General features: G+C 37.7%; 1 protein-coding gene across 1 annotated transcript in view; it reads right to left on the bottom strand.

Annotated features, from left to right (window-relative positions):
• The window catches only part of VMP1 (vacuole membrane protein 1), a 131,586-nt gene that overhangs the window by 104,207 nt on the left and 297 nt on the right, over positions 1-27,082 (bottom strand). Inside the window, exon 2 of the mRNA XM_026517472.4 lies at positions 422-523. Coding sequence (XP_026373257.1) covers positions 422-497 — 76 coding nt within the window. The 5' untranslated portion in view covers positions 498-523. The remainder of the gene's footprint in view (positions 1-421; positions 524-27,082) is intronic.

Genomic DNA, 27,082 nt, shown 5'->3' with positions numbered 1-27,082 from the left:
TAATTAATAACAATTATAAAAATATACTGTAAGTTATGTGAATGTAACTCTCTCTCTCTCAAAATGTCTTACTGTACTGTCCTTGAGATTTCGTGACATAATAAAATGCTTATGAGATGAGATGAAATGCAGTGAATGATGTAGGCAATGTGACCTGGCATTAGGCTTTTACTGACCTTCTGATAATAGATCATTCTGTTTCTGGACTGCAGTTGGCCATAGGTAACTGAAACCGTGGAAAAAGAAAATGCAGACAAGGGGGAGGGGGGACTTCTGTAATCTAATACAAGACATACAAGAATCTTATTTTCTTATTATATTAACAAAAGATATAAATATTAGATGTATTTCTATTTTACTCCTATGAAAAGGATATCATTTAAGCCTGCAGATCTTCTCCCTCCAAACCACCATAATTTACCTGTGAAGTTTCCATTATATTGTTCCTTGTTCATTGCTACACGTCTCTGGTCACAGTTTTTTCCATTCTCTGCCATTTCATAGATCAATAACTCTTGAGGAGCTAATAAAGCAAAATAAAATCCAAAAACATGTTACATACTTCTGCTTTGCATTTATGACTGAAAAAACTGAGAAACAACATGGTAGTAATATTCTGCATGCTTCCTGAATAACGTGCTTACACTTTCATCTTCTCTTTTATAATCAAGATTTGAATAATTTGTATAGAAACTGTAATAGAAGTAGAAAAAATATAAAAGCCATGTAGTTGTAAACCTTTTTCAGTCATTCTAGTGATCTTCCAGATTAAAATTTAGAGGCAATTTGTCTACTGCAGAAGGATATAAAATACTAGCACCTTCAAATATTGATAAGCTATAGCCTTTTTGGGGCGGGGGGGCAGAGGGAGAGAATCTATTTTTTTTTTTAAGATTTTATTTATTTATTTATTTGTCAGAGACAGAGAGCACAAGCTGGGAAGCGGTGGGCAGAGGGAGAAGCAGGCTGCCTGCTAAGCAAGGAGCCCGATGCAGGGCTCAATCACAGGACCAAGAGATGATGACCTGAGCCTAAGTCAGATGCTTAACCAACTGAGCCCCCCCAGTGCCCCGAGAGAGAGAGAATCTTAAGCAGGATCCATGCCCAGCATGGAGATAGATAGGGAGCTCAATCTCACAACCCTGAGATCATGACCTGAGCCAAAATCAAGAGTTGGATGCTTAACTGACTGAGCCACCCAGACGCCCCTGAAGTCTTCCTGATTCATAATTTAATATCATACACACTACTCAAATTTCACCAGTCTTTCATAGCTCTTTTAGCATTATTAGAAAAAAATGGATGATACTACCAAAAATGTCAAAAATGTTGATACAGATCGAAGACCAATTTTATTTAGGAAAAAATTCTACTGAAAAAAAAATATGGGCCTGAAAAAATAAAAATTATAAATGTTTAGGATATGTTAAATGTACTCTTTGTATCATGCTTCATATTACATGTATAGGTATAAATTTTCTTTGAATCCCTGTATTACAACATATAAATTGTGCTGACATAATTATTCTATATAAAAATACCGAATTGCCTATAACTATTACCATTCTTTCAGGTGTTAGTAAAGCAAATCTTTCTACTCAAGAAGCACAGTATTTCAGGGTGCCTGGCTGGCTCTTGATTTCGGCTCAGGTCATGATCTCAGGGTGCTGGGATTGAGCTGATTCTCTCTCTCCCTCTGCCCTTCCCCCCCCCCCCCCGCCATGCTCACTTGTGCTCTCTCTTTCTCTCTCTCTCAAATAAATAAATCTTAAAAAAAAAAGAAAAAAACAGCAGTAGCACAGTACTTTGATCAAGTCTGCAATGCGGGCCTTAATATACTCTGAAAGTGCCAGGAATCCTGCAAGACCTATATTCAGCTGGTTAGAATATTATATGGTAGTGGGTTTAGTCTTCCTATAGTTTGTTAGTTGGAACTATTTTATTCCTTGACTGAAATTCTAACTATAATTACCACCTGCAAAATATATGCTTTGTTAAGGAAAATAAGTGAAAGATTATATATAAAAAGCATACACTCATCACTTCAACAAAAGGTGTCTTCTTTAGACACAATCCATTTGTGGACACCTTTGTTTTCTTGCCGTCATTTCTCAAAAAGCAAATAAACACATCAAGAAATAAAGTACAGGATTCGATTAGCACAGATGGATAGCCTGGAGTAGAAGATTATAAGACTGAAAGTTTGAAAATCTTGATTTGTATCCCAGATTTGTCACTAACTAGTGGAGTGATCTTAAGCAAACCTCATTTTTTTTCTAGATCTCTTCTTTTTTTGTTTGCTTGGGTTTTGTTGTTGTTGTTTTGTTTTTTAGATTTTATTTTTAAGTAATCTCTACACCCAACATGGGGCTCAAACTCACAACCCCAAGATCAAGAGTCACATGCTCTACCAAATGAGCCAGCAAGGCACCCCTAGATCTTGATTTTCTGATCTACAAAATGAGAACAAATTCTCACTGTCACAGGATTGGTAAGAATGAAAGAGTGTGTGTATGTGTGTGTGTTTGGGCATGCATGTGTATAACCACATCAAAAGGGTAGGAGGTATATGAAGCAGTAAACTGCCTATACTAGAGAAACTACTTCATTAGTACATGCCTCACTGCCACATTTCAGTGATGTCAGTGTCTTTCATTCAGTGCTTATTTTAAAAATTCTGGAGTCTGTACCAGGCTCTGAAGACAAAATATGAATAACACAAGGTCCTTGTCCTCCAAAGGGTTCTTTCTTCTAATAGGGAAGCCAGATGAGCACAGGACTTCACTTAAAATGAAATAGATATCAGTATCTAACTTAGTGGGAAGAAAACAGGTTTTGGAGTCTAACAGAACTGGATTCAAACTCAAACTTCGTTAAGTAATCTACTCCATGAGCTTGAACAAATTTCTCAATCTCTCTAAACATCAGTTTCTTTAACCCATAAAATAGAGATAACATGACAAGTATCAAAGGGTTGCTGTGAGGATCAAACAAGGTAATGTATATAAAATACTAATATATTGTCTCACCTTTCATATGAACTCAATATATATACTAGCTGTAATGATGAGGAAGAAAGTACAGGAGCAAGTATGGGAGCTCAGAGTACAGTACGTTCAGAAGCGTTCATAAAAAAGCTGGAAATTTGATTCTGCAAACTTAAGTCATACTTATGTGACGATGCTTTCAAAAGATAGAGTACAAGCAATTACAAAAAAAGATAAATGAAGTTATTTTGTGAAAATAAAACCAGAGCATCACAACAGGTCCACAAAATGTAAATGTATTCCACAAATCATGCTTTCTGGGCTTTATTAATAAAATTAACTGAGGATATTGAAGTGGACCATATAATAATGGAGTGTAGGATTTTCTATCTTCTAATCATTTAACTAGAAGCCATTCTTAAGTTCTATAAAAACTTAAAACTGGTACATTCATATTAAGCCAAATTCTGTAGGCAATTTTTTTTCAGAGATGAACAGCTACATCACACTAAATAAAATGTAATTAATTTGTGGTAAAAAGATTAACAAGTCATAAAGAGGCATGTGTGTTATGAAGAAAAAATTCTAAAACTTGTCCTTCTGCCAAACACTGTGATAACTGAGCTCATTTCCTGAGTTGTCTGCCTTTGGCTCAGGTCATGATCCCAGGATCCTGGGATCGAATCCTACATCAGGCTCCTTGTTCAGCAGGGAACCTGTTTCTCCCTCTCCCTCTGCCTGCCCCTCTCTCTGCCTCAGTCACATAAATAAAATCTTAAAAAAAAAAGATAAAAACTTTTATCCAAAACAACTTGAGTCCATTTGAGTCCCTACTTACAACAATGGTATTATGCAATTGTTTGAAGATGTTTTTAAAGATATTGCAACAGGAATTTTCATTTGAGCAAATACTGTGTTCTTACACAATATGTTAAAAAAAAACAGCTTACTGACATTTCCTACTCAAAAAATTCTCTGGAAAACAAAATAGTCTGGAATTTTGTTTTGTAAGAAATAACCAAGGAAACTAAGTTATTTTCTTTTAATCAGTCTACCTCTTACAAACAAATTAAGTTCACAGTTTTAAAAACAACTTTTTAGAAAAACTTTTGCCATTCCCAAAAGAATTATAAATATAAAGCCAAACATGCAAAGAATCACCCGTGTTCTAAATAGTTAAGCTTATAAAAGCATCACAACTTTTTCGCATTTTAACCATTTTTTAAAATGTTTTACACTATTCCTTGTCTTTTAAAACTCCCTTGAAAACACCCTCAATTCTTCTGCAATCACATATGCACTTTGCAAAACTGCAATGTCCCTGGAACAACCTCCATCTTTATGGTCTGTCTGACCAGGTGAATGTAACTGGAGAAAAATCAACCAACTTCACAGCTACTTTAAATTCGCACTCTCTCTCTTTTCTGAAAGTAAATAAATAAAGTGTTTAAAATTTTTTTTTGGAAATTTGTGACAAAACCATGCCAGTCAGAGTCCTAGGCGTGGGGATAAATCCAAAATATTCCTAGCTTGCTTAAAGGACTGAAATCTCCTCAAACAGGAATCTAGCACATATTCCTGACATTCAATGGAGCTTACTTTGCAGTAAGAGTTGTAATATCAATTTTAATAGCATACAACTAAGTTAAGTTATATTTTTAAGAATGAGGTCTGTGGATAGGATTAGAAGACAGAAATAGGAAAGAAGCATAACTCAAACATCAAATAGTAATTTTCATTGTGAAAATATATCTAGATGCAAGGAATGCTTTAAAAGGTAGCAACTAGCAGATTTTAAATACAGCTGAAGCATTTAAAATGAAAGGTTGATATTAAGACATGTGGGGTCTTTTGTTTCTGGCAGAAGCGCTGAGAAAAAACTGCCAAAATCAGCTCACAAAGGTTCTTTGTAGGTTGTACATCCACTGTTAAGACCATAATACTCCATTCATTTTAAACATTAGCTACACTTGTAATGCAAAAACAATGTGAAACTAAATTACTTTGAGTTCCCTAAAGCAACACAGAAAACATTTATGGATGACATGAAAACAGCAACTCCCAGAGTAATATGAGTTAGTGGAGAATTTAACAAGATGAAAAGAAAAAGAAGAGTAATGAAGCCATTGACTGTAATTTTCTTGGCCACTGTATTCCAAAATAAAATGAACACACTTCCTTTAAAAAAAAATCACTTATTCAAATGATTCTACTTTCTCACAAAAATATTAAGTCAGCTTTCTCAATAAGGCACACTGTTCTTCATACAAGGCATGCAAAGACAGAAAACTTGAATATTATACCTTTCAGTAACCTTTCTTAGCTTTCAGAAGTGTGTATATTTAATTGGACTATTTAGTACATTCATTCACAGACTACTTCAAAATAGCTGTAGATTTCTCTAAAACTATTAAGAAACTGCAATTTATTATTAGAAACTTAGTAAATAATCTAAGCAAAAAGTAGTAAATATATTTTGACCAGTGAGGCTTTCATATAGTTTTCCACTTGTGCAGGGGTAAAAAGCCAAAGATAATTCAAACACCATGCACAGTATCAGTGACTATTATTACATCATCTGACTGCAAGAGCCAGAGATTATCACATGGTTGGGCACTATAAAAGTGTGTTCTCTGAAAATTCATTATTTGAATAAGAATATATGAAAAAAAGCCCTTGAATCTTTTTGAACTTTTCTTAAAGATTTATTTATTTATTTTAGAGGGAGGGGGAGATGGAGGTGCAGAGAGAGAGGGAGAGAATCCTCAAGCATCTTCTCCACTCAACAGAGCCCCACATGGGGCTCAATGCAGGGCTCAATCCCAGGACGCTGAGATTGTGACCTGAGCCGAAATCAAGAGCTGGCCACTTAACCTACTGAGCCATCAGGCGCCCCTCTTTTTGAACTTTAAAAATCTCAATATATCTCCCAATAATGGGTTAGCAGGTTATGAAGGTATATATATATTTCTGGCCTAAAATGTCCCTCAACTTAATTTAGTGAAGTGTAAAATACAATTAAACAATCTTCTAATTGATGAAAAGATCTAATTTTTAATTAGATAAAATTTTAAGTAAAAAATCCCCATTTTATTTTATTTTTAAGATTTTATTTATTTATTTGACAGAGAGAGAGACAGCCAGCGAGAGAGAGAACACAAGCAGGGGGAGTGGGTGAGGGAGCAGCAGTCTCCCAGCAGAGGAACCTGATATGGGGCTTGATCCCAGGACTCCGGGATCACGCCCTGAGCCCAAGGCAGACGCTTGACGACTGAGCCACCCAGGCACCCCTAAAAATCCCCATTTTAAAAAGATACAACCTAGAAGACATTTTAGGGTCCCCCTTTGTGAGAGTTTCATAGGTTTGGGGGGAATGTTTATCTCTCATTTCCAATGTATAAAAATATAATTTTATGTTTCTTTGGGTAAAAACATGATTTTATTTTAATGAAGAAAATATGTAACTTGTAAAATTACAGCTTGAAAAATCCCATTTCTCGTTTTCTCTCAATCTACTAAACGTTCATTCAGTTTTTCATAACCAACGCAATCTTAGCAAAACATTCTCACGAAAAAGATGGGGGAATAAAGTGAAGAATTAAAACAATAAAAGGAGTGGATGAGGAGTTAAGATGGCGGAGGAGTAGGAGACACCGTTTTCAGCCGGTCCTCCGAGTCGAGTGGGATAGGTACCAGACCAGCCTAAACAACCACGGAACCAGCCTGAGACGCAGGAAGACGCATCTGGATCTCTACAAATGAACATCTCCAGCGCTGAGTATTGAGGTACGAAGTGGGGAGCCGTGAAACCGTGCACAGATATCGGAAGATAAACGGAAGGGGGAGGGAGCCGCCGCGTTCGGGCGCCGGGAAGCAGTGGCCACTTGCACGGGGGAGCGGGCGGACTCGCGGACGGCACCCGCAAAACAGCAGACTGAGACCGTGAGCCGGGTGCGCGCGCCACCAGGCATCTCGCGGAACACCGGAATCCCGGTGCGCTCACTGGATCCAGACTGAGACCGGGAGATCCGGGAGCGCGCGGGGCGGCTGGCGGCTGGCGGCTGGCGGCATTAGAAACACAAAGGACAGAGACTCGCCGGCCCTGGAAGTGAGGGCTGGGACGCCGGGTGTGGGGCGCACATCCCGGGACGCTGCAGGGTTGAGCAGCACCAACAGTAACAGAGTTAAAGTGGCCAGAACATTAGTAGAGAACGGGCCGCAATCCTTCTGTTCCGTGACAGAGGCTGAAATTTGGCCGCTGCTGCTCTGACTCTCAGAAGAGGCACAGCAAACCGCCAGGGAAAGCGGCCAGAGAACAAAAGCCTGGAAATACCGGCTCAGGGAGTGCCCATCCCCATCCCCCCTCGCAGGGGACGCGGAGACTCTACCCAAACAGGGCTGCCTGAGTATCGGTGCGGCAGGCCCCTCCCCCAGAAGGCAGGCTGAAAAATCAAGAAGCCCACAACCCGAGGCGCCGGGGTGGCGCAGTCATTGAGCGCCTGCCTTCGGCTTAGGGCGTGATCCCAGCGTTCCGGAAAGGAGTCCCTCATCGGGCTCCTCCGCTGGGAGCCTGCTTCTTCCTCTCCCACTCCCCTGCTTCTGTTCCCTCTCTCGCCGGTTGGCTGCCACATAAATAAATAAATAAAATCTTTAAAGAAGAAGCCCACATCCCTAAGATCCCTATAAAACAAGGGGCACGGCCTGGGACCCAGTCAATAATTTGGGCTCTGGAAACCCCGCAACCTCTCTTCATCAGAATGACAAGAAGGAGAAGCCCCCCCCCAGCAAAGAAAAGACAGTGAGACTGTGGCCTCTGCCACAGAAATAATGGATATGGATGTAACCAAATTATCAGAAATGGAATTCAGAGTAACGATGGTCAAAATGATGAGTAGAATTGAAAAAAGTATAAACGAAAAGGTTACTGAGAATATAGAATCCCTAAGGACAGAAATGAGAGCGAATCTGACAGAAATTAAAAATTCTATGGGCCAAATGCAGGCAAAACTAGAGGCTCTGACAGCCAGGGTCGCAGAAGCAGAGGAAAGGGTTAGTGAATTGGAGGATGGGTTAACAGAGGAAAAAATGAAAATAGAAGATGGTCTTAAAAAAATCCACGCCCACGAATGTAGGTTACGGGAGATTACTGACTCAATGAAACGATCCAATGTTAGAATCATCGGCATCCCCGAGGGGGTGGAGAAAAACAGAGGTCTAGAAGAGATATTTGAACAAATTGTAGCTGAAAACTTCCCTAATCTAGCAAGGGAAACAAACATTCGTATCCAAGAAGCAGAGAGGACCCCTCCCAAGCTCAACCACGACAAACCTACGCCACGTCACATCATAGTGCATTTCGCAAATATTAGATGCAAGGATACAGTATTGAAAGCGGCCAGGGCAAAGAAATTTCTCACGTACCAAGGCAAAAGCATCAGAATTACGTCAGACCTGTCTACACAGATCTGGAATGAGAGAAAGGGTTGGGGGAGCATATTTAAAGCTCTTTCAGAGAAAAACATGCAGCCAAGGATCCTTTATCCAGCAAGGCTGTCATTCAGAATTGATGGAGAAATAAAGACATTTCAGAATCGCCAGTCACTAACCAATTTTGTAACTACAAAACCAGCCCTACAGGAGATATTACAGGGGGTTCTATAAAAGTAAAAAGGCCCCAAGAGTGATACAGAACAGAAAGTCACAGCCAATACAAACAAAGACTTTACTGGCAACATGGCAACATTAAAATCATATCTCTCAGTAATCAGTCTTAATGTAAATGGTTTGAACCATCCCATAAAACGCCACAGGGTTGCAGATTGGATAAAAAGAAATGACCCATCCATTTGCTGTCTACAAGAGACTCATTTCAAACCCAAAGATGCATTCAGACTGAGAGTAAGGGGATGGAGTACCATCTTTCACGCAAATGGTCCTCAAAAGAAAGCTGGGGTAGCAATTCTCATATCAGATAAATTGGATTTTAAACTACAGACTATAGTTAGAGACGCAGAAGGGCACTATATGATTCTTAAGGGAAGTATTCAACAAGTAGATATGACAATTTTAAATATATATGCCCCCAACAGGGGAGCAGCAAGATACACAAGCCAACTCTTATCCAGAATAAAGAGACATATAAATGAAAATACATTAATAGTAGGGGACCTCAACACTCCACTATCAGAAATAGACAGAACACCCTGGCAAAAACTAAGCAAAGAATCAAAGGCTTTGAATGCCATACTCGACGAGCTGGACCTCATAGATATATATAGAACACTACACCCCAGAACCAAAGAATACTCATTCTATTCTAATGCCCATGGAACATTCTCAAGAATAGACCATGTTCTGGGACACAAAACAGGTCTCAACCGATACCAAAAGATTGAAATTATCCCCTGCATATTCTCAGACCACAACGCTCTGAAATTGGAACTCAACCACAAGGAAAAATTTGGAAGAAACTCAAACACTTGGAGACTAAGAGCCATACTGCTCAGGAATGACTCGATAAACCAGGAAATCAAAAATCAAATTAAACAATTTATGGAGACCAATGAGAATGAAAATACAACAGTCCAAAACCTATGGGATACTGCAAAGGCAGTCCTAAGGGGGAAATACATAGCCATCCAAGCCTCACTCAAAAGAATAGAAAAATCTAAAATGCAGTTTTTATATTCTCACCTCAAGAAGCTGGAACAGCAACAGAGGGACAGGCCTAATCCACGCACGAGGAAGCAGTTGACCAAAATTAGAGCTGAAATCAATCAAGCAGAAACCAGAAGTACAGTAGAGCAGATCAACAGGACTAGAAGCTGGTTCTTTGAGAGAATCAATAAAATTGACAGACCACTGGCAAGACTTATCCAAAAGAAAAGAGAAAGGACCCAGATTATTAAAATTATGAATGAAAAAGGAGAGGTCACGACGAGCACCATTGAAATTGGAAGGATTATTAGAAATTTTTATCAACAGCTATATGCCAATAAACTAAGCAATCTGGAAGAGATGGAATCCTTCCTGGAAACCTATAAACTACCAAGATTGAAACCGGAAGAAATTGATTCCTTAAACAGGACAATTAATTATGAAGAAATTGAGTCAGTGATAAACAACCTTCCAAATAACAAAACTCCAGGCCCGGACGGTTTTCCTGGGGAATTCTACCAAACATTCAAGGAAGAAATAATACCTATTCTCCTAAAGCTATTTCAAAAAATAGAAACAGAAGGAAAGCTACCAAACTCATTCTATGAGGCCAATATTACCTTGATCCCCAAACCAGGCAAAGACCCCATCAAAAAGGAGAATTACAGACCGATTTCCCTAATGAATATGGACGCCAAAATCCTCAACAAGATACTTGCTAATAGAATCCAACAGTACATTAAAAGGATTATCCATCACGATCAAGTGGGATTCATACCTGGGATGCAAGCATGGTTCAATATTCGCAAATCAATCAGTGTGATACATCATATCAACAAGAAAAGACTCAGGAACCATATGATCCTCTCAATCGATGCTGAAAAAGCATTTGACAAAATACAGCATCCTTTCCTGATTAAAACCCTTCAGAGTGTAGGAATAGAAGGTACATTTCTCAATCTCATAAAAGCCATCTATGAAAAGCCTACTGCAAATATTATTCTCAATGGAGAAAAGCTGGAAGCCTTTCCCTTAAGATCAGGAACTCGACAAGGATGCCCACTCTCGCCACTATTATTCAACATAGTACTAGAAGTCCTTGCAACAGCAATCAGACGACAAAAAGGGATCAAAGGTATTCAAATTGGCAAAGAAGAAGTCAAAATGTCTCTCTTTGCAGATGACATGATACTCTATATGGAAAACCCAAAAGAAGCCACTCCCAAATTATTAGAAGTTATAGAGCAATTCAGTAACGTGGCAGGATACAAAATAAATGCTCAGAAATCAGTTGCATTTCTATACACGAATAATGAGACCGAAGAAAGAGAAATTAGGGAATCCATCCCATTTACAATAGCACCAAAAACCATACGTTACCTTGGAATTAACCTAACCAGAGACGTAAAGGACCTATATTCTATAAACTATAAATCACTCTTGAAAGACATTGAGGAAGACATAAAAAGATGGAAAGATATTCCATGCTCATGGATCGGAAGAATTAACATAGTTAAAATGTCCATGCTACCCAGAGCAATCTACACTTTCAATGCTATCCCGATCAAAATACCAAGGACATTTTTCAAAGAACTGGAACAAACAGTCCTTAAATTTGTATGGAAACAGAAAAGGCCCCGAATCTCCAAGGAACTGTTGAAAAGGAAAAACAAAGCTGGGGGCATCACAATGCCGGATTTCGAGCTGTACTACAAAGCTGTGATCACAAAGACAGCATGGTACTGGCACAAAAACAGACACATAGACCAATGGAACAGAATAGAGAGCCCAGAAATGGACCCTCGGCTCTTTGGGCAACTAATATTTGATAAAGCAGGAAAAAACATCCGGTGGGAAAAAGACAGTCTCTTCAATAAATGGTGCTGGGAAAATTGGACAGCTACATGCAAAAGAATGAAACTTGACCACTCTCTCACACCATACACAAAAATAAACTCCAAATGGATGAAAGACCTCAATGTGAGACAGGAATCTATCAAAATTCTAGAGGAGAACATCGGCAACAACCTCTACGACATCGGCCAAAGCAACCTTTTTCATGACACATCCCCAAAGGCAAGAGAAACAAAAGATAAAATGAATTTATGGGACTTCATCAAGATTAAAAGTTTCTGCACAGCCAAGGAAACAGTCAGAAAAACTAAGAGGCAGCCCACGGAATGGGAGAAGATATTTGCAAATGACACTACAGATAAAGGACTGGTATCCAAGATCTACAAAGAACTTCTCAAACTCAATACACGAGAAACAAATAAACAAATCAAAAAATGGGCAGAAGATATGAACAGACACTTTTCCAATGAAGACATACAAATGGCTAACAGACACATGAAAAAATGTTCAAAATCATTAGCCATCAAGGAAATTCAAATCAAAACCACACTGAGATACCACCTTACGCCAGTTAGAATGGCAAAAATAGACAAGGCAAGAAACAACAATTGTTGGAGAGGATGTGGAGAAAGGGGATCCCTCCTACATTGTTGGTGGGAATGCAAGTTGGTACAGCCACTCTGGAAAACAGTGTGGAGGTCCCTTAAAAAGTTAAAAATTGAGCTACCCTATGATCCAGCCATTGCACTACTGGGTATTTACCCCAAAGATACAGACGTAGTGAAGAGAAGGGCCATATGCACCCCAATGTTCATAGCAGCAATGTCCACAATAGCTAAATCGTGGAAGGAGCCGAGATGCCCTTCAACAGATGACTGGATTAAGAAGTTGTGGTCCATATATACAATGGAATATTACTCAGCTATCAGAAAGAACGAGTTCTCAACATTTGCTACAACATGGACAGCACTGGAGGAGATAATGCTAAGTGAAATAAGTCAAGCAGAGAAAGACAACTATCATATGATTTCTCTCATCTATGGAACATAAGAACTAGGATGATCAGTAGGGGAAGAAAGGGATAAAGAAAGGGGGGGGTAATCAGAAGGGGGAATGAAACATGAGAGACTATGGACTATGAGAAACAAACTGAGGACTTCAGAGGGGAGGGGGGTGGGGGAATGGGATAGACCGGTGATGGGTAGTAAGGAGGGCACGTATTGCATGGTGCACTGGGTGTTATACACAACTAATGAATCATCGAGCCTTACATCGGAAACCGGGGATGTACTGTATGGTGACTAACATAATATAATAAAAAATCATTAAAAAAAAAAAAAAAAAAAGAAATACTATCAAAAAGAAAAAAAAAAAAAAACAATAAAAGGAGTAAGATTCCAAAATTGGGAGATTCAGCTAACTGTGAGACCTTGGGAATGTTACTCCACATTTCTGATTCTGTCTTTCCGCATCCAATTATCAGACACATAAAGTAAATTACTGCCATAATTTTCTTTCTATTCTAATAGTCTAAGAATTCTACCTAGCCCAAGGTTAGGGTTTGGATTTACGTAACAATAACTACTTTGTATAGTGATTTATAGTTTACATACAGATTAGCTAAACTGATACTAACAACCCTTTGTAGGGCACAGTTATTTTAATTCTTCTACAAATGAGAAATTCAAGGACTGGACGGGTCCTAAATTGCAATTCAGCAGCATATAGATGGCAAAGTTAGGGTTCGACCTCACGTTTCCACACCCAAATTCAATGTTTCTTCTACTACACAAAACAATCTAGTTAGAGTCCTTTCAATTCTCACCAAGGAATTCCAGAGTCACAGAAAAAATAAAATGATAATAAAATAGTTCCAAAAGTTCAGCATGTTCTAGTACTTACAAACAATTCCCATTAGTAGAATTAAGAGAACTCTCAGCTCTGTTGATTATCACAAACAGACAAATAATGGACTGTCATTAAAATCGGATGACTTCACCTTTGCTTCTTTCAGTCATTTCTTTGTGGGTTTTTACTGTTTGTGTATTTCTGACAAAATTTTAAATTCGGATTGCTTAACAGACTCCCTACTTTATTGCCCCTAAATACCTGAGGAATATAAACTAGCCCGTACGAGTCATTAATAAGAGAGTAAGTTAAATCACAGAATATTTGCAAATGACAAAGGTACACATTTCAGATTATCTAAATCAAAATGAAGGATTTGATACAGATAATTCCAAGCTTTATGATCTATGAAACAGGTTTTTTTTAAAATCCACAGTTTGGAAAAATACTAGAACTTGCTATATGTTATCCATCCATTGAAATGGTAGTAATGCTCCCACTACACCCATTAAGATGGGTAAATGGAAATAACCGTTGGTATTTTTTGGTCATTCAACATTAAAGAGACCAGAATGACCTACAGCACTTCCTACGTTGAACTGTCATTCTTTGCCTACTTTAAAGGGTATTTTGGATTTCATTTTCTCTTAAATATTAAACAGCTTCCTGATAACAATCATTTATGAACCTTTACTTCTATCTTAAAAAAATTAGAACCTACTGAGTATATAAATCATGCTGTCATTATGTGTAACAATGAATTCTTTGCATCCGAATGGCTTCAAGGGGTTTTATAAAATAATAAACTAAAATACTACACATGGAAAAATATAAATTAAACTTTTCAGTAACAGTTACTATATGATGTCAGGTACATGTACTAGGAAGTTTGAGGATTCCCTCCTCTCCGTAAAAATTGGACCCTGGATTGGATATATTCTTTGAGAAATCAGTGGTTTCACAAAGGGAAGAGGCGGTCTCCAAGGTCCCTTCTATCCCTCCAAAAAAATAAGTAAACTACACAACAGACCCAGAGAGACTGAATGGTTTAAGAGCCAGGTGGTTGTGAGGCATGATGGGAAAAGAAGAAAACCTGAGCAGTAGAAAGGAAATGGATAGGAGCAACCAGCAATTGAGAGGGCTCAAGCTACCCTGAGAAAAGATTCTGAGAGCAACATCCCTGTAGAAAGACTGAACTTGGGAGGTGGGAAGCTGTATTAGTGACTTTCTCTCTCAGCAAAACCCCATGAAGAAAAACAGAATGTCATCTTAAAAATATGCCACTTTGGCATATTGATTACTTTGAATTAAAGGCACTTTTAAGAAATGGCACTTCGTTTCTTAAAACGGACACTTTGACTCTCCTTTTTCTTCCTGAAAGCAAGAAATAAAACTCCCACGTGAAAGGTACCCTCCCTGTACCAGGAGGAAGGAAGACATTCTTATTACCAGAGATGGGAACTTGGGTCTGATAAATCTGTACAAACAAACTTTTGTTAAATTAACCTTTATCTTCCTAGTTATTTTTTCACCATTTACTACCTCTAGATCAAACTCCTTTGTCTTGTCAATTCTTCACAAGTGTATTGTTTCTTGGTCTACAAGGTATAAAAGCGTCCTCCTCTGGTCACTTCTTGGGGTCTTTATTCTCTTGTGAAGGTTCCCATTTACATGTAAAAAAATTAGTAAAGTTTGTATGCTTTTCTCCTATTAATATGTCTTACATCAGTTTAATTCCTAGGTCCAGCAGGAGACCCAAAGAAGGCAGAGAATACTTCCTCTGCTACAACCACAAGGGCCACTGATGTAGTCCCAAATTAGAGCTGCCTTTCTAGCTCTCAGCAGAAGTAGAAGTAAACCCTCTTTGTAAATTAGGTCTGCTGGACTCCAGCAGAATAAGATCAATCAATAAACTCATAAAAGTCCCAGAAAACAAGTCATTATCAGTACAGACCCCTCCATTTGGCCCCATCAATCCCCTACCTCTTCAGGAAAAGAACAACAGATATCAGAGATTCAATTACAGATTAAGTATATTACAGAATAGCTATGGATAAAATGTTTGCAGAACAAAGGATGCAATTACAAAGATGAACACACAATAAAAACTATCACACCTGAATAGATTTGAAGGAAAGAAAAGCAAATGGAACTTCCAGAAGTAATAACTGTTGAAATTAAAAGCCAATGTATGGATTAAATGCATGGATCAAACACAGATGAAGTGAACTGGATGAGCTATCCAGGGAATTTATTAAGAATGCAGCAGAGATAAGATGGAAAATATAAGCAAATAAGAGACACAGAGGACAGAATGAGAAGGTGTATTATTTCTTTAATTGCAATCCCAGAAGAATATAAGGAATGAGAGAAATGTAAATTCAAAAAGATAAAGACCTAAAATTTCCAAAAATGAGTCCATCAATCTAGGAAGTAAAATATATCCCAAGTAGAACAAATAAAAGTAAATCCTACCCAGAAACACTGCAAACTGCAGAACACTAAAGTAAGGAGGTCTTGATCTTTAAAGAAGCCGGAAAGAAAGAACACATTGCTAAAAATGGAAGAACACTGGGGCACCTGGGTGGCTCATCGGGTTAAGTCTGCCTTCAGCTCAGGTCATGATCTCTGGGTCCTGGGATTGAGCCCCGCATCAGGCTTCCTGCTCAGCAGGGAGTCTGCCTCTCCCTCTGCCACTCCCCCTGCTTGTGTTCTGTCTCTCTCTCTCTCCCTTTCTCTCTCAAATGAATAAATAAAATCTTTAAAAATAAAAAAAATTTTTTTTAATTAAATAAAAATGGAAGAACAGTTAGAATGAAAGCAGAATTCTCAAGAGCAACAATAAAAGCCAAAAAACAATGGAATAATAAAAGAGTTTTGAGATAAAATAGCTAGTCTAGAATTGTGTGCCCAGTAAAATAAAGAAATTAATAGTAAGCAATAAATAAGAGTATTTAACCAAGTATTGTATAAAATAATAAAAGGGTCTGTGATGATAATTTTAAAAAGAACTGAAATTTGGATAATGACATATAAGCCTGGAAGAGAAAGATGAGAACTAATGTGTCCTAAAGTTGGGGAGCTTCGAAATAGTACTTGATAGAAAAAAGTCCAAATATGTCAATAATCAAAAGAAACATAAACAGATTAAACTTATCACTTTGAAAAGGTTGCAAATTGTATTTTGATTTTTTATAAGGACATAGGCTGAAAATAAGACGAAAGATAAAAAGTCATTATTAGGGACAGAGAATATACTGTTAGAAGGTTTAACTCAGAAGGAAGATATAACAATTCTAAATTTGAAAGAACTAATACAATATAGCATCAAAATTTATAACATAAAAATTGTTAAAAATACATAGAGCAATGGATAAATCCAACATTATATCGGGAGATTTCCAAAACAACGTTAGTTACTGATATTTCAAGCAAACAAACAAAAAAAAAATGTTAAGCAAAGATAAAAGATTTTAACAATACAATTAAGAAATAAAATGTAGGGGGCACCTGGGTGGCTCAGTTCATTAAGTGTCTGCCTTTAGCTAAGGTCTTGATGCCAGGGTCCTGGGATAGTCCTGGATCCAACTCCCTGCTCAGAGGAGAGTCTGCTTCTCCCTCTGCCCCTCCCCTCAATTCGTATGCAAGCTCACGCTCTCTCTCTCTCTCTCTCTCTCATAAATAAATAAAATCTTTGAAAAAAAAAAGAATAAAACTGCCTTAAGAAAGAAGAAATAAAATGTAGGAATAGATATATATAAGATTCAGCATCTGACATTTAGAGAATGCAAATTTTTTCATAAGCCACTTATCATGATTAAGCCAAGAAACCAGTCTCAACATATTCCAAAGAATGGGCATCACAGACCACATTCTCCGATAACTCAGAAATTACATCAAACAAGGGCTGCCTGGGTGGCTCAGTCAGTTAAGCGGCTGCCTTTGGCTCAGGTCATGATCCTGGGGTCCTGGGATTGAGCCCCATGTCGTCTGGCTCCCCGCTTAGCGGGAAGCCTGCTTCTCCCTCTGAACCTACCCCTCCCCCTTGCTCATGTGGGAGGGGGGAACTGGTGAAAGCGCAGGCACTTGCTCTCTCTCTCTCTCAAATAAAATCTTTTAAAAACTTTATGTCAAACTTTAGTAACAAAAATATAACATTTGTACAGACTTAGAAGCTAATGCACACAGTTTTAAATAACTCATGGGTTGAAATAAGAGAAAACTGAAAAATGCTCAGAACTGCTATAACTAATAAATGAATTTAGCAAGGTCACAGTTTAAGAGGTAAAACCAACACTCTTGCTATTAAATACCTGGAATAAACAATTAGAAAATTAAATATGAAAAATTTCATTTACAACAGCATCTGAAAACATAAAATACTTGAGGTAAGTTTAACAACATATGTAAAAGACGTATTCTAAAAAAACAAGGGAAGAAATTACAGAGGGCCTAAATACATGGGGAAATAAACCATGTTCATTATTTGAAAGACTTGATATTGTTATTACAATTTCCCTCAAACTGATATATAGGTTTAATGCAATCTCAAAACTCAAGCAAACTTTTTTTTTTTTTCAGATTTAATTTGAGAGAGAGAGAGAGCGAGAGAGAGCACGCACACATGAGCAGGGGAGGGTCAGAGGGAGAAAGAGACAGAGAGTGAGTGCAGAGCCGGATGATGTTCACTGGATCCCAGGACCCTGAGATTATGACCTGAGCCAAAGTCAGATGCTTAACCAACTGAGCCATCCAGGCGCCTCTTAAGCAAGCTTTTTAAAAAATCAAGTGATAAGTCGATTCAAATTTATATGGAAATGCAAAGAACTTAGAATAGCTAAAACAATTTGGATAAAGAACAAAGTTGTAAGACTTGCACAACTGACTTCAAGATTTATTATAAAGCTAGAGTAATGATAGTATGGTTCTGGCAAAAGGACAAACAGATCAATGGAACAGAATATAGAATACATAATTAGACCCATATATATTGGGTCAATTAATTTTCAACAAGGTACAAAGCAATTCAATGGTGAGAGTAAAGTCTTTTCCACAAATAGTACTAGAATAACGGAATATTCTTAAGAAAAGTGAACATCGACCCTTATTTCTCAAATCCAACAACTGATTTGAAATGGATCATAGATCTAAATGTAAGAACTAATACTATAAAGCTCCTAGAAAAAAAAAAAAACAGGAGAAAATCTTTGCAATCTTGGAGTAGACAAATGTTTCTTAGGATTTAAAAAGTATGAACCATAAAAGAGAAAACTGATAAATGACTTTACCAAGTTTAAAAACTTTTGCGCTTTGAAACATTGTTAAGAAAACCAAAAAGGTAAGCCACAGAATGAGAGAAAATACTTGCAAGATCCATGTATCTGACAAAGTTCTTGTGTCCAGAGTATTTCTCTCTCTCTCTCTATACACATATATTACAGTAATAAAGAATGAAGTGTTTTGTATAGGTATGGAAATAGAGAAACCAACCAAGGAACAGAATAGAGGGCATTTCAAAAGATTCTTATATTTTTGGAACTCTTTATGGCAAGATAGAGCAGTGGGGAAAGAAGAGATTATTCAAATTGGTTATCTATATAAGAAAAGAAAATGTGGATTACTACGTTGAATCATGCATAAAATTCCATTCTAAATGGATCAAGGATTTAAAAGTCAAAAAGCAAAACTTCTAGAAGAAAATATAAATACCTTTTGCCTTGGGATAGGGAATGATTTCTTAAGACACACAAAAAAGAGCTATCCATAAAGGAAAAGACTAATAAATAGAACGCTGAAATTAAAACTTATATTCATTACAAGATATTTGAAGTGAAAAGATAAACCAGAGACACATAACTGAAAAGGACTAAGTAGGCAGCTTATATAAAGAATTTAAAATATTAAGAAACAGACAACCCTACAAAAGTAAAACAAGCAAAAGACATAAAGAGTTATTGCATAGCAGAGGAAATATATATGGCCAATAATGAAGATACCTACTTGATCTCACTGACAATCAAAAAATACAAATCAAGATCACAGTGAGATACCATTTTTATCAAGTATGCTCTACCATGTAACAGTTTAGCTCCAAAATTTAGTGACTTAAAAAAATCATTCAGTATTTCTCATGATTCTGTGAGTTAGGCCAGGCAATTCTGGTCTGGACTAGGTTGGCTCTTGAGCTAGGCAGGTCTCTGGTGGGATGCCTCATGTAAGGTCCCCTATGCCCTAGGTTAGTCTGGCCTTTTTTCACATGATGGGCTCAGGGTTCTAAAGAGCCACAAGAGAAGACAACCCCAATGTGCAAGTTTTTCAAGTCTCTGCTTATATCACACTTGTTAATGTCCTCTTGGTCAAAGGGAGTCACATAGCCAAGTACAGAGTCAAGGAGTGGAGTAACAGTAAATTAACATTACAAAGAGGTATGCATACAATGATGAGAATTTGTGACCATTTTGCAATTCAACACTCAATTTTATAATCCACCACACCATTCTTTACATGGATTCTTTCAGCAGAAGTTAAGACAATAGCAAAGTTAGGAAGACAATTTGTAAAAAACTGAATACTGGTATACTCTTGCTAGCAATTCAAGCCTAAACATACAGCCAAAAGAACCGCTTGCAGACGTGAAGAGTTGATACGTACAATAACATTTTTAGCAACATCAGTCTTAACAGCAAAAGCTCTAACAACTCAAATGTCCATTGTCAGAAGAACAAATAAATAAATTGGCATACAATTATACAACGAAATTTTATATGGCAGTGAAAATGGATATTCATTTACTCATTTAACAAATATTTACTGCGTACATACTATCTGCTAGACATACTTTGAGATGCATCCAATAGTTAATAACCAATAGTTATTAAGGTACTGATAAATTCAAATATTTAAATTTCTTAAAAAATATTTTATTTATTTATTTATTTATTTGAGAGAAAGAGAGAACAAGTCATGGGGATGGGGAGGGAGAGAGAGAAAGAGAGAGTGAGAAGCAGACTCCCTGCTGAGCATGGAAGTCTGATGAGGGGCTCTATTCCAGGACCTGGAGATCAAGACAGGAGCTGAAGGCAGATGCTTAACCGACTGAGCCACTCAGGTGCCCCTCAAATATTTAAATTTCTAAAAAAAAGACTTTTGGAGTTATAGAGATCCTAGAGATATCCCTATGATTACTTAATAAAAAATTAAAGAAAATTCTTCTGGGGCGCCTGGGTGGCACAGCGGTTAAGCGTCTGCCTTCAGCTCAGGGCGTGATCCCGGCGTTGTGGGATCGAGCCCCACATCAGGCTCCTCTGCTATGAGCCTGCTTCTTCCTCTCCCACTCCCCCTGCTTGTGTTCCCTCTTCCGCTGGCTGTCTCTATCTCTGTCAAATAAATAAATAAAATCTTGAAAGAAAGAAAGAAAGAAAGAAAGAAAGAAAGAAAGAAAGAAAGAAAGAAAGAAAGAAAGGAAGGAAGAAAAAAAGAAAGAAAGAAAGAAAGAAAGAAAGAAAGAAAGAAAGAAAGAAAGAAAGAATTCTTCTGTCCCATTGAAGCAGTACTAAAATCTTCTATAAACAGATCTTAAAAACTACAAGGGGCAGAAGAACCCTGTATATTCTCTTTGATTAAATGCTTTTTGCAATGTTGAGACTTGAAAGTTTCTGGAAGGAACCAGACTCAACAATAAGGAAGTGGTTAGTCAGATCTCCGAATTTTTTTTTTAAAGATTTTATTCATTTATTTGACAGAGAGAGAGAGAGACATCCAGCGAGAGAAGGAACACAAGCAGGGGGAGTGGGAGAGGAAGAAGGAAGCAGGCTCCCAGTGGAGCAGGGAGCCCGATGCGGGGCTCGAGATCCCAGGGCCCTGAGATCACACCCTGAGCCGAAGGCAGACGCTTAATGACTGAGCCACCCAGGCGCCCCAGATCTCCGATTTTAACTTCACTGGGCTTTGGTCTCATTTAGACTTGCAAGCAAGACTTGACAGAGCTAGCCCTTTCTTTTCTTTTTTTTTTTTTTTTTAAGATTTTATTTATTTATTTATTTATTTGTCAGAGAGAGAGAGAGAGAGAGCGAGTGCACAAGCAGGGGGAGCTGCAGGCAGAGGGAGAAGCAGGTTCCCTACTGAACAAGGAGCCTGATGCGGACGTGATCTAAGGAGCCAAAGGCAGACGCTTAACGGAATGACCCACCTAGGCATCCCAGAGCTGACCCTTTCTTAAAAGAATTCTGAATAAGTAAAAACTTTCACATGCTTTATACATATACATATATAAATATATATACAAATATACATGTATATGTGTGTATATGTTATACATATATACAAATATATATGTATATATGTGTGTATATACATATGTATGAAAAAAATGAAAAATCTCATTCTCCTCTGTCCCTCATCTAGTATACTCCTTGCTAGATGTAACCACTTTTACTAGTTTTGTGTATCTGATCATTCTTTTTTTTTTAAGATTTTTAAATTTATTTGTTAGAGACAGAGAAAACATAAGCGGGGGGAGCACAGGTAGAGGGAGAAGTAGGCTCCGTGGGACTTGATCCCGGGGACCTGGGATCATGACCTGAGCTGAAGGCAGACACTTAACAGACTGAGCCACCCAGGTGTCCCTCTGTTCATTCTTTCTTCAAACATTCCTTGGCCCCCTTTCGCCAGTTCTCTTTTACCTGACCTCAGCCCTCTCCTCTCACCTGTCTTTCCAAGTGATTTCTCTGGTCCTCTAGTTTAAAATACTAGCCTGAATTTGTATTTCTGGTCCTGATCTCTAGATCTGCACACCTAAGAGCACATGTGGATGATTTCTAAGCATCTCAAATTTAACGTGTCCTTTCTTCCTCATTCCCATCCCCCTTCTTGTAACAAACCTAGTCCTCCCCAAATCTTCCCTCTCCCAGTACTTGGCACAACCATCCACCCAGTTACTAAATCCAGAAGCATAGTCATCCCCGACTCTTCTCATTTCCTTACTCCTCATATCTAATCCAGGACCCAGTCTTATTCCAAATATATTTAGTATCCACCTACAGCTCTCCACTTTTTTGTCACCACTCTGGTCCAGGCCATCTTCATCTCTCACATAGACTACTGCCATGGACTCCTAACTTCTCTTTCCATTTTTATTCTTGTCCCCTTCAATTCATCCTTCACATATAAACAAGAGTGGACTTCTTATAAATCCTATTACTCCCCTACTTGAAACTGTAGAAGGACTTTCTATTACACCCAAAATCAAATCCAAATTCATTTCCATGGCCTGCAAAGCTCTATATAACTTGGACCATGAGTATGTTTCCTACCTCATTTCATGTCGCCGTATTCCAGATATACTGTGCTCGAGTCTCAAACAGGCACATATCCATGTCAACTCTCTCTCAGACCCTCGTTTACTTCATAATAATTATTAGACTGTGTTTATTCTTTCATTTCTGTATTTACTTTCTTCTCTGTTAGGCTCCCGACTGAAATACCTGTTTCTCTGTCAGGCTCCCAACTAAAATATGTTCGTCTTTGCTCCCACTGTTTTCCCCAAAATCTGGTAAAAGACCAAGATACAAGATTTTTGCTCACTGACCAGGTGAATGAACAGATATGGCAATAGATGTCACTGCAGAATAATCTTCCTATGCAAAGAAAGTAAGTGGTAGAAGATATCATTAAACATCAAATTCTCAAATCTCAACCTCAAATTCTGTTATGGCTTAAACAAATAATGTGAACTATTAGCAATAATACAAAAAGGTTGAAAGAACAGCCTACAGGAATATATCATTTTTAAAAGAATCTCACATATATTGTAAAATATACACACAATGAAATGTACACATATTTGTTTACTGAACACTTACTAAACACTGAGCAAACAATATGCACCCTTTATAGCAGCGTTATCAACAATACCCAAATTATGGAAAGAGCCAAAACACCCATCAACTAAGATGTGGTGCATACACACACACACACACACACACACACACACACACACATACACAGAATATTACTCAGCCATCAAAAAGAATGAAATCTTGCCATTTGCAATGACACAGATGGAGCTAGAGTGTATTATACTAAGTGAAATAAGTCAGTCAGAGAAAGACAAATACCATATGATTTCACTCATATGTGGAATTTAAGAAACAAAACATGATCAAAGGGAAGGGGAAAAAAGAGGGAACTAACTCAACTATAGAGAACAAACTGAGAGGGTTGATGGAGGGAGGTGGGCGGGGGATGGGCTAAATGGGTGATGGGCATTAAGAAGGGCACTCGTGATGAGCACTAAATGTAAGTGATGAATCACTAAATTCTACTCCTGAAACCAATACCACCCTGTATGTTAACTAACTAGAATTTAAATAAAAACTTGAAACAAAACAAAACAAAAATACTGAGCAAACAATGATCAAGTAAGCAGCAATGAAAAGACATGCTTTCAAAGAGGATTGGGAAAGACTTTTCTCTTAGCAACGGCTCAGCAGGCTACAGGATGGTAACAATGATAACAGTCATGGTTAACTATGTGCCATTCTAAATGCTTTACTTAAATCTATTCATTTAACCCTAACAGTAAAGGTACTGACTTCATTGTCTAGGAGGAAAGTGAGATGGCAAGAGGTCAGGTAACTAGGCCAGGGGTTACACAGCAGTAAGAGCTTATTAGCCCCGGCTCTTAACACTATCTACCTAGTCCTTCCAAAAAAAAAAAAAAACTATAAAGACCAAGGTTATTATTAAAGAACTTCAACAACAAGAGAAAACATCACAATGAACTACTGAAAAGACTATGTATCTCTGAATACCGACAAACTCTTCAGCAATTACCATTAAGCTGGGATAGGATTACTCAGTGCATTGCCCTTGCTTAATTTAAAAATGCCTTAAGCTTTAAATGCCTTAATCTTTTATCTGACACAGAAAAGTATCTCCTGTTCAAATTTCCAAAACCTTCAAGGAGCATAATATTTTTAAATGAGCTTTACAGAGGGTTTACATAATATATCAGTTTGGCAAACCCTATACAAAGTTGCTTTCCCAAACAGAGTTTCTTGAAGCAATAAACTCTTTAAAAGTTTACCCCTCAAAACATTTGCAAGTCTGTGAAGGCAGATTATTAACTAATACAACAACAAACAAATGAATACTTAACTCATCCAATTTGTTTCTGGGGTTAGTAAAGATTCTCTAATCTGGAGTTTATTTCTATACCAAAGAGAAAGAGAGACACCAACGAAGAGCACTTGGCAAAAGAGCAGTGATAGTAAGTACCTAGCCCTCTGATCTCCAAAAAAGGGGAGAGACTAAACAGGTTTTGTGAAATCAGTAGAAGTAAAAAGGTTCTCAACAAAACAGAGTTAACTATTCCTACAGAATAAAATAGAGAAATGACTCTACAGGTTAATAGATAATATAACAGAATATTAAAATTACAAACAGCTTGGGGAAATTTTTTTTAGCAGGAACAAAGAAATTAATAGTTTCCTCCTACATTACCAACAACATTCATTCAGTAGAGACATGTGTAACAAAGATACTCTCTTTTTCCACTTGTCAGAAAGAAGACACCTTGTTATCTGATAGTAATGAAGCATGAATTCAGAATAACTGTTGTGAAGAATAGAATTTTTTTTCCTTCCTTATTCTATTCCACTGCAAATCTTGCCAAGCACCGTGTTTTTGTTTTCCTAGAATTTACAAGAATAAATCATCTAAAAAGGGGGGAAAATGTGTACCTATAAATCCCTTTAATACATAAAAGAAATCATTTTCATGCAAACCAGGAAATATTACCAAACCATAAAAAGATGCCTGCAGACAACCTTAGCAGAACAGAAAGAACACTTGGGACCTCATGTCCAGTTCCGGTTCCGATACTACCTAAACCATATGACCTCAGGCAAGCCAATTACTGTTGTTTCTGGGGAAGAATATAACTATATGTTCACAGGGGTCGCTTCTAATTCTAAATATTGCTTTCAGTGGGTTTTGGTAAAATGATAAAATTTTTTTACTAATTAAGTAAGGCTACTTTTAACCTTAGTTAACTATATATAAGCACCAAAAACTTTACCTTCCTCTGCACTTGCAAATTCTTAAGTGACGATACATGATGACCAAGAAAGATCAGATTTAAACTCCCAAATGCAGAACTATACTCATTTTCCAGTCACCTACTTATTAACCACAGTGACTAATTCAATGGGTTACAGTATCAAGCTATTCCTAGGTAGCTTTTATTGGGTTCAAAAGCAGGGCAAAGATCAACTCAGAAAGGTGTGTGATATTTTCAGATTAAAAAAACACACTTAACATAAAACATCAAATTGTGAAATGATACAACAGAGTTCTGCACTGATATATTTCCAGCTTTCAGAGTAAACTGACATCACCGTATTTTCATTTCTACAGTGATTTCCCATTTACTATCTCACTTAACCAATGTGACAATCCTATGAAATAAGTAAGTAGTACTTTTATCAATACAATCCAGAACAGTTCAGAAAGTTAGGTAGCCTACCAATCTTTATTCTGGAATGTGAGTCACAGAAATTAAACTGTATTAATTAAGTAGGATATATCCCTCAAAGGGGAAAAAAAAAAAGCTTTAGTGTTTTAAAATAATATAGGCAAAGAAGTAAAATATAAAAGATTTCTACTATAGAATCATTTCACACCCATACAAATTGGCCACATTTGTCTATTGGCCACCATCCCTCTTTCAAAGGGCAATAAAAATACATTGTAGAATGCATAAAATGTTGCCTAATAAATAATTTCTTACTATCATCATTTATGCTAAAAATACACAACTAAAATTACAGCTCCTAATACAATTAATAGACAGTAGCTGTCGGAACATTAAATTCTCTACCATTACAACACCAGAAACACTTGTACAAGCTTCTCCAAAAGATCAGTGTAGTCTGTCTACAAAATTTCTGACATCAGCCCCAAAGGAGAATTGAAAGACATTAAAGTCAGGGAAAGGAGCCGTCTTTCCATGACAGATAAACAGTGCCAGAACCTATGTGAGATTTTTTGCATGGATTTGCAGAAAAACAAAAGATAATAGTTTAAACCTACTGGAGGTCATTAATCTTAGTGTGACACAGGGCCACATATGGCTTCTTGGAAGTTTAGAGATTAAGCTGACCTCCAGGTTTTATTGCAAATACCTCCACTGTAATAGAACGGGAGGGGGGCCGGTCAGGGATTTGGAAGAGGCAGAGAAAACCCTACTCTTCATAAAGTAGTAGGAGATCCGTGAAAGGTCTTTGCAAAAGATCAACGGAGCGAAGGCCCCATTCTCTTGGCCACCAACGCTGTAGATGGCACTTATATGCCTGAATTTTGTTTAGCAGCGAATACGTTTAGTATCATGTGTTATCATGTGTCAGTGGTTGGGGAGGTCAAACTGACAGGTCCTAAGAAACAGCTTGGTCATCAGCAGGGAGGATCTCCATTTACTCTGAGGTCCTACACACCCAGGGAGGAAGAGATGGGTACTGTACAAAAGCTTAGAACAGCTTCCAAGTCCGCGACAATGGCAGCGAATGACACGAAACCCACTGTATGGGTTCACTGTACTGATAACCAAGCATAAGAGGTGTCCCAGATAACCTGGCTACCGCCAGACTGAGACTCAGAGTCAGCAGCGCCCTAAAACACTGCTTGAAGTCGAAATCACGGTGCCCCAGTTCTTCATGGTCTAAGTGGGAGAGCTCCGG

Source organism: Ursus arctos, unplaced genomic scaffold (genome assembly GCF_023065955.2).
Source record: "Ursus arctos isolate Adak ecotype North America unplaced genomic scaffold, UrsArc2.0 scaffold_24, whole genome shotgun sequence".
Taxonomy (NCBI): Eukaryota; Metazoa; Chordata; class Mammalia; order Carnivora; family Ursidae; genus Ursus; species Ursus arctos.
Note: the sequence above shows the minus strand (reverse complement) of the source record. Positions and strands in the feature narration are given on the sequence as shown.